This window comes from Ahaetulla prasina, chromosome 1 (genome assembly GCF_028640845.1).
Source record: "Ahaetulla prasina isolate Xishuangbanna chromosome 1, ASM2864084v1, whole genome shotgun sequence".
In the NCBI taxonomy this organism is placed as follows: Eukaryota; Metazoa; Chordata; class Lepidosauria; order Squamata; family Colubridae; genus Ahaetulla; species Ahaetulla prasina.
In genome coordinates, this window is record NC_080539.1 from 309689516 (window position 1) to 309698515 (window position 9000).

At 35.6% G+C, this 9000-nt stretch overlaps 1 protein-coding gene and 1 long non-coding RNA gene across 7 annotated transcripts in view; one reads left to right on the forward strand and one right to left on the reverse strand.

Annotated features, from left to right (window-relative positions):
* MEIS2 (Meis homeobox 2) overlaps nt 1-9000 on the forward strand; it is a 283323-nt gene that overhangs the window by 269051 nt on the left and 5272 nt on the right. For all 6 annotated transcript variants that reach the window (XM_058162152.1, XM_058162154.1, XM_058162151.1 and 3 more), the window contains one exon: nt 8748-8806. In XM_058162152.1, coding sequence (XP_058018135.1) covers nt 8748-8806 — 59 coding nt within the window. The remainder of the gene's footprint in view (nt 1-8747; nt 8807-9000) is intronic.
* The window catches only part of LOC131187677 (uncharacterized), a 256677-nt gene that overhangs the window by 228000 nt on the left and 19677 nt on the right, over nt 1-9000 (reverse strand). The gene's annotated exons all lie outside the window — the stretch shown is intronic.

A 9000-nucleotide genomic window follows, 5' to 3' on the forward strand; every position in this document is an offset into this window, starting at 1 on the left:
AAATTTTAAGGATTCAAGCCAAAGTGATGCCACAAAGTTCACAATTTGAAATAGGATCAGTACAGCTTTTTCAATATGAAGAGATTTTCTTCTGGTTCCTCCTGAAAAAAAGAATATGCAACAGTCTAGAGCAGCGGTTCTCAACCTGTGGGTCAGGACCCTGTTGGGGGTTGAATGACGATTTGCCAGGGGTCGCCTAAGACAATTGGAAATATGGGAAGTATACTTGCGAGTCGAAGAATCATGCTCCAATGGTTGACTCCACAAGCCAGCTGCAGGCTCTTCAAATCGCTAGCCGAATTCAGCTTCAGGCGCGATGAATTAAAAAAGAGAAAAATCTTTGCTCTGATGTCTCCCTCTCAAGCCAGCTGCAATCACTCCCAATCGCTAGCCTAATCTGGCTTCAGGCTCCCCAATCTGGCTCCCCAACTTAATAGGGGAGGAGTCTCCGCTTTAATGCATCCTCAAGGCAATCGCAAGCAGTTCAGATCGGTAGCCAATACGGCTTCAGGCGCGATAAATTCAAAACAAAAATAATTTTACAGTTGGGGTTGCCACATCGTGGGGAATTGTATTAAAGGGGTCGCAGCACTATAAAGGTTGAGAACCACTGGTCTAAAGAGACGCGTGTCAGGAAGTTCCTTTTTCTGTCAGATCAGAGTTAAGCCCAAGCTGTTCTTAGTAAATCTAAATCAATTCACCTCTTGTAACATTGTCTCTTCATAAATAGAAAATATACTTTCATCTCTGAATAATCATTATTAAAAACCTCTAACATTTCAGGAACTAACTGTTTTATCTACTATTCTTTATTCAATATCCTTTTGGTCTCTAGTGTATTTAAATGACAAGCCACTTTTAAAAATAGTAGAAGTATGGTATGTTTCACAATTGGTTGCCCAAGACATCAAAATATATTTTGTTTTCATCATATACTGCTCAAAATGATGTTTCCCAAAACATCAAATTTAGTTTAAACTTGGTAAAATGGATAATTATATTTAGTGAAAAGGATGAAATAAAAAATAATGTTAACAGATTTTAAATAAGTCTTTCATAATCAAGATTTGAGACATTTTAGGCAATAAACAGAATGTTTGCTAGTTGTTAAGGAAACCTAATTTCCGCCATTCACTTCACCTGTCAGAAGCCAACTGGAAGGTCGCAAATGGTGATCCTGTGGCCCTTTGCACTGCAAACATTGGCAGTTACTAAGAACCAAATTTTTTTTATTACATGATCATGCAGATGCTGTGAGGACTGTAAGCATCAGCACCTGTTGTACATCACTTCTTTTCAGTGTCATTGTAACTTCAATTGCTTGCTTAAATGAATGGTTGTAAGCTGAGGACTATTTGTACCTCCTTGCCTTTTGAAACAAAAGAAAATAGATGTTTCCTTCCTCTATGTTACATACTTTGTTGAAAGACTGCTCTTAATTATCTCGTTTCAAGAATAAACATACTATGTCCTTCAATCTCTCTTTAGTTTGTAGTAATCTAGTCATCCTCAATGCTTTTTCAGAACCTTTTTAATTTCTGCGAATCATTCTTAAAGGATTACATCCTCTGAGAAGGAGTCTGACTAAAGCTGAATAAAGAAGAATGATTATTTCTCATGATTTAGAAATTAGACTTTGGTTGATGGAACCTAGTACTTTAATTTGCTTTTAAAAGAAACATATAATGGACTTGATTCACATTCAGTTTGCAATCCACTATTAATTCAGGGCTTTTTCACAGGTACTATTGCCAATCAGGTATCCACTGTCATATACATATTTTTTTATTTTTGTTTCTTGGATCTATTAAAGGCTCATTTCTGTGCTCTGTTAAGATCAATTTATACCATCCTGTTTTTATTATCTGGAAATCTGATATGTTTTCCTTTATTTCTTTTTCCAAATAATAAATTATGATTTTAAAGATTGAGGGGTCAAGGACCAAGCATAGTAGCATCCCACTTGATATCTCTATCCAGTTTTATGAGGAACCATTAATGATTTGTAGTATAGTGAATATTCTTCTCTTTAATCACGTATTGATTAATTTTCCCCTTCTTTCTCATTAAAACTTACAATTTTACACGAACTTTTTGAAATCTCTGGAACTGCAATAAGGCTTTGTTCTAGAAGAAGAAATGAACTAACAATTTAGTATTCTAGATGCTCCTTGGTTTGCTCTTAATTGGCTCCAAAAATCTCAAAAATATGGATAGAAGTTACAGTGATTGAAGGAAATAGATTTATATTAATATTCTCAACCATTAACTTAAATTTAGCTTCAGGGTTTTTTTTACCACTGCAGAGAGGTCAGGAATCCCAGTGTGATATTCTTTAGATCATCTGGTCATCTATGTAGTATCATGCTGAATTCTGTCTTTACTACATTTTTTTTTTAATTGACACTTGTGCAACAATTGCAATAATTTCATGGAAAAGTTGTGATGGTAAATGAAGATATCTATCATTTCAAAGACCATGAAATGTCATTATATTCTATATGGATTATAGATGTTGAATTATTATTATTACATTGAATTGAATATTGAATATTATTATTGCATTGAATTATTATTATTACATTGCAAGTTACATTCAGGATTGTTAGTTCATTTATATGAATATCTGCTTTAAATGTGAAGAAGCACATTTAACAGATTGCAGGTTCTATATGTCAGAACAAGTGGTTTTAGTATTTTCTTCATAATCCCTTCTAAAGTTTAAAATAAAGAAAGAAATGATTTATAAGGAAAGCAAAGAAGGATTATCAGATAGATTTACTTGATCAGGACTCCAGCATATATGTGCATGTGTCTGTCTATAATTGCAGAATTATCAGATCCTTTAATCTAACAATTTAATTCATTTCTTTGAAAGATATTGTATTTCTATCTCTAAAGAAAATGATTAGTACACAAACGACCAACACAATTTTTTTTAAAAAGCCATGCTATAATACCCTAAAGACTAATATATCTTAAACAAGTAAGTTAAACCTCATCTTTAGTTGGTACCAGATTTTGGCACTTCTATAAATTTCATTGAAGTATCAGTTTTCTTTGTCTTTGTCTTAACTGGCTTGTTGATCACTCAGTTGGATTCATGAAGGATAATGTTTCTTAAAGAATTCAGAAACTCGGGATTAATTCATTGCTATCTGCATTAGTATCTGACACTACTTTCTAACACTGTCATTCAAAAAGACCTTTAACATAGTATAACCAGCTAGAACAGAAGAAATAAGTATTATGACCCATGTTTTTGCACATGTTCCTTGATACTTCATGGCTTCATAGCCATCACCATTTTGTTGGCTAATACATAAAAGCTCTACTGTTTAAAAATAAATATCTCCATTATGGCCTGCTATGGGATAATCCTCCATAAAATTGTGTACTCTCCCTTTCAGATGACTTTCACCCTGCTCCTCAGTCAGTGATGGAGAATAGTTTGCCCAAATTTAAGAATCACTGAACTAGGGCTTCTACTGTTTCCTCACAAAGTATCTGTGGAATCAATTAACAGCTCACACACAGATACATCTTGTGCTAGATTTCTAAGCTTATAGACAAATCACTTGATACATTCTAGTATTTACAGATCTTATGTGTGTTAGGTACACAGCCTTTAACTAGAATCAGAAACTTTCCCTTAATTTTCATTTCACCATGACCTGTTCCATTTGTTAATATTAAAGTGAGAATAGGTTTATTAATTGTAAATGTTCATAAAAGCCTGTTCTGTATCTCTTTGGTGAAAGGATTATGAATTGCCTGAATGTTCTGTATTGTGTAAATGCCCTTTTTTAAGGGAGGGGGGAAGAAACTTGGGAGGTTGCCTTCTTTTTAAATTAATGTATACATTCTGACCAGTTTCTAAAGATATGACCTCGGTGTGACCTCCTTTAACCTTCCCCTTAATTATTTGTTTGAAGACAGAGTAGTGTTCTCCTACTGAGAATGAAGAACCATAATGCATTGCAGTTCTGTAAGTAAAAGAGAGTTGCAAGGAAGTGGAAGGGGACATAAACAAGAGGATCACCAGATGTAAATAATAAAAAGTGGTTGGAAATGAAATAAAAACCGAAAAAACAGTTTAATTTACCTTATGAATTGCCTTATGAATGAAAGTTGAAGAAGCAAAGATCGGTAAGGTTCTAAAGTAGAGGAGAATCTGTTGTGTGTTACCATTCTCAGTACAGTATGTGCTTCTTTAGTTCTGTAAACCTTGCCATCTGCATACATCATTAAAAGCTCATTGAAAAGAAAACAGTCTTATCAGGCTTTTCTGCTAATCTCTTTTGGCATTAAGTTCAGCTGATAAAAGGCATGCTGGATGCAGAAGCTCAGGTCAATTTCAGTTTGGTCAGTGTAGCAACTTATTGGAAAGGAGCTAAGGAAAATACCAACAAAGATTTTTGTCTTGAAGGAATATAGAAATATGGAAGCCAGAATACTTTGTTTAACTAGATTGGCAGAAATTATTCTTTATAAAAAATGAGCTATAAAAGCATACTTTATTTATGGAAAATTGTCTTTGACTAATTATAAATAATTCCCCACCACCACAATTGAGGTAGAGGATGCTTGCCTTTTCCATATCATCTCCCAGCTGGCATATATAAACACATAGACGAGATAGAGTTGTCTGGAAGTTGAGTCATGGCAACTGGACTTCACTGCTTATCCAAGTAGCTTCTTCAGTCTTAGATAAGCAGCAAAATGTTTTGAACCAAAAAGAAAGAAGTCAAGGTGCCATGACTCAACTTCCAGACAAGGCTACCTGATGACTGAGAATCTTCATCGACCAAGAGGTAGAGTTGTATGCGCTGCCCTGACTCAGTTTTTCTGTTCATGTTCTTTCTAGATTGAACAACAAGGCTGAAGGGGAATTCTGCTTCCATAAGCTTGAATATGGGTATAACTCTTAATTGTGATTGGAAATCTTAAGGCATACCCAGACTTAAAGCTGCTCCTGTCCTGTGCTCCTTCCAGCTTGTCTATAAACCATCCTAAGAAAATCCTGTCCTGACTGAGACACTTTGGCAACAACTTCCAAGGTATTCAGTCCAGACAGCAAGCTACCACATCCTTCCATGGATAGTTCTCCTTTCTATTTCAGGAAAGCAGTTGCCCTCATTTTCGTTTCCATGGGTAGAGATAGACAGATTCTTTTTACATGCGTGTTTGTATATCTACATATATAATAGGGTATGTAGATATACGCATACATACCTATCAAAAGTTAAATAGAATTTATATATACAAAGATGAAATACCAAAATACCAACAATAAAAAAAAATATTACTGCCCATTTCCTTTCTCTTATCTTTTAGGGCAACTGTATACTAACAGTGCTATAATAGCATAATGGTTTAAACCCTTGCTTGGAAAATAAAAGTGTTTTAGTTCATACCCAAGCAGAAATATGTGGAATTCACATTTTTTTTCTTCCCTGAGTTTATATTGTTACCTATGCTTTTTTTAAAAAATAAGTTCCAACAGTGTATCATTTCAAAATCTTTTTAATAATTCAAGATAGAAAATTATCACCCTCAATTCCTAAAGAGCCCAAATAATCTAGGAGCTGTTTGGGAGTGGTGCGAAATCCTTTTACTTCATTTAAATAGAAAATTGATGAAAACATGCACCACTAGATATTTAAAAGAAAAAAGAGAGAACAAATAGGAAACTTTATAACATAAAAAAGCTGGATTTCAAACTAGCAACCTCCTACTCAGAAAACAAATGTAATAGCCATTGTACGATTACAGCAATTTTAAAAGTAGATCTGAAAGATGTTGGAGATTATAGTAAGCACCAACTAATTTGAAGAGCATCCCTGCCTCAGTGAAGTAGCTAATGAATTCCAGGTGTTAGCTTGTAAGAAATTGAAGTGCTTTATCCCAAACAGACAGGAACACTCAAGGTGATATAGCATGAAAAAGTATACTTCAGAAGTGGAGCAGAAAAAAGTGCCATGAGGTCCCTTTGATGATGAGTGTGGGATTAATAAAGGGCAGCATCCCTCTAGAAATGTTTGCTGATCCATTCTGACAATAGGGCAGACATACAGTTAGATAAATCCTTGCTTTATCAATGCTCCTAATTATCTAATAGTTCTGTTTTCATTCAAGCAAGATAGAAGCCCTCTTCAAGCCTGGCTGCAGAAAGTTTGGAATTGAAGCAGACCTGCTTCACTTGGAGACCTTGAGAGTGGGGCCAATGAAGGCCCTTTAATATTGTATATTAATATATTTTGGTATATAATAAATGATTGTGTTTATGGGAGTGCGTATTTATATTAATATTTAATATATGCTACATATATTGCAGGAAAGTGGATTTGAAATGGTGGAAGAAATGTGTGCAGTCCAAATGCTTAATGTTAAAGCAGACTGATTTAATAAATGAGTTTATCTGTATTAAATGCTGGCCTTATTTAAAGCTTGTTGAACATTTTTGTAAACTTGTGTGTGGTACGCACTAATTCTTACTAAAGTTCTGTTAGACAATGGACATGTTTAGTATTCACAAGTGGGTTACACAGACCCTAAAGTTCATGCTTATTTGCATTTCTAATACTGGATGAAGCTTAAAATACTAACGCTAGACCTTCCATTACACAAAGTGAGGTGAATGCCTCAGTCAGTTGATTCTCAGTCTCCTTAACGGTAAGATTTTACTGCCAGAGGATACAGAGCTATATGAAACAATCCTAAGGTCTGGAGTGCAGCTTTTTCTAAGATATCACATAATTATAACTGTTAATGTAACATAGCAGGGAGGAACTATATGGTATAATCATATTTTGTTTAGTGTTTAAGAAAAAAATATTTGGGGGCTTTAGATTCATCATCATCTTTTTACCTTGTCCAATGCTAGAGATGCTTTCTTTTCTTTTCTTTTTTGGTCCTTTTGAAGTCAGTGTTGACTAGTCCCTGCAACTTTCTTGGCAAGGCGTTTGGAAGTAGTTTACCATTATCTTTTTCTTAGGGCTGAGAGAGAGAGAGTAGCTAGCCCAAGGTTGTTCTTTTGTCTTTGTAGCTAAGGTGAGACTAGAACTCACAGTCTCCAAGTTTCTAGTCTGGTGGTTTAATGCACAAAATTGGCTCTCAGACATACAGGTAAAAACTCTTATCTTAATTTTTTATTTATAAAATGGTGATATTGGAAAATACAGCATATTAGGCATACTGCATATCCTCCAGAATGGCATCTCTTGTGGCATACAAGATGTAGCTGTCAGATCAGGGCTGCCAAACTCGAGAGATGCCATCTGGTGGTCATCCTGAGTTTTGCAGTCCAGATCTGGTAGGCCTATCCCACAAACCACTGAAGGAGCACATCTTAAACAAAAAAACCGTACAAATGGATAGGGGATGAAGAAGCTAGGAAATTGTTATTTCTTTAGTTATTTAGCTTTTTTTTTGTTTTTTGTTTGTTTACATTTATACCCCGCCCTTCTCCGAAGACTCAGGGCGGCTTACAATGTATAAGGCAATAGTCTCATTCTATTTGTATTTTTTTTTTTTTACAAAGTCAACTTATTGCCCCCCCCCCAACAATCTGGGTCCTCATTTTACCTACCTTATAAAGGGTGGAAGGCTGATTCAACCTTGGGCCGGGCTCGAACCTGCAGTAATTGCAGGCTCTGTGTTCTAATAACAGGCTTCTCTACTGCCTGAGCTATCCCGGCCCTATTTACTTGTAGAATGTATTTTTATAAGTGTCAAAATAAACTGGCAGTACCGGGGCCTGTGTTCCTTGTCTTGAGGAGAAAAAATCTGTTGAACATCACTATTAAAGTATTGCAAAAGGCAAAGAAAATACATAAAACAATAGAAAGTAAAATAAATGTACCTTGCAAATAATGACATTAAGCAACCTACTCAATTAATTTCTGAAGTGAAGAATCATTGTCTCAGGGTTAACTTGAACCAAGATTAACTGATGTGGGTTGTTATGCATTAACTTAATGGGGAAATATGCAAGCGTTTATTTTTGAATTATCCACAAAATTAAATCCAGACTTCCCTTCCTAAATAATGGATTTGCCTGATGTTCAGATGATTTCAGTGCTGCTTTAGTTATGGTACCTGATTGGAGAAGAAGTTATTTCAGGACTAATATTAAACACATGTACCTGCAACTCCCTCTTTCTGTCAAGTTGAAAGGTGCTCGAGTTTATGGTTGGAAGATGCCCTGTGCTCTCTGCCCCGGGTGCCCCACTCTTGCTGGAAAGGTTGCCCCCAGCTGGCACTGACCTCCAAATGACCCTTGACTTTGCTGACTGAAACTGCAGGCGTGGCAGAAGAGCTGGAGTTCTGCCTGCTCTTACTGCTGCCTGCATTGGTGATAAAACTTCAGACAGCCTAATTGATGGCTTTGCTGACCTAACAATACCTTGTGAAAGCACATAATAGTAAAGTCTGGTCCTCATTTATGGACAGCTGCAATGGTGGTTGAATTGCTAGGGCTGAAAAATAAATAAGTCTTCTGCAGTCTTAGCCAGATTTCTGGCTGATTGAATAATTTTGCATTTAGAAATAGTGGTGGAAGTTGAGTATTCTGTTGCACACTTTTTAAAAAAATGCTTCAAAATCTCCTGGCAAGTTATATGATAGTCTTTTTTTTTTGTTCCTCTGCACTGTTGTTCTTCAACTTTTTAAAGCATTCTAGTCTTTTTTAAAAAAATAAACACTCAGCGAACAAATAGACTTCTATACTTTGTGTTTTGTTTCAGGTTTATTAATGCCAGAAGAAGAATAGTACAGCCTATGATTGACCAGTCAAATCGAGCAGGCAAGTTTCAAATAGTATCTGTATTCAAGTCCCACAGGCACAAATTCTCATCAAGTTATTCTTTGGGAGTCCCTTCACCTGATAAATAAATGCTTCAATAGGCATTCTGGGAGATTTTTTTTCCTTGTGTCCCCAGAATTCTGCTATAGGAAGCAACTTCGCTAATTGGTGCTAATTGGAGATTTCCCACCCTG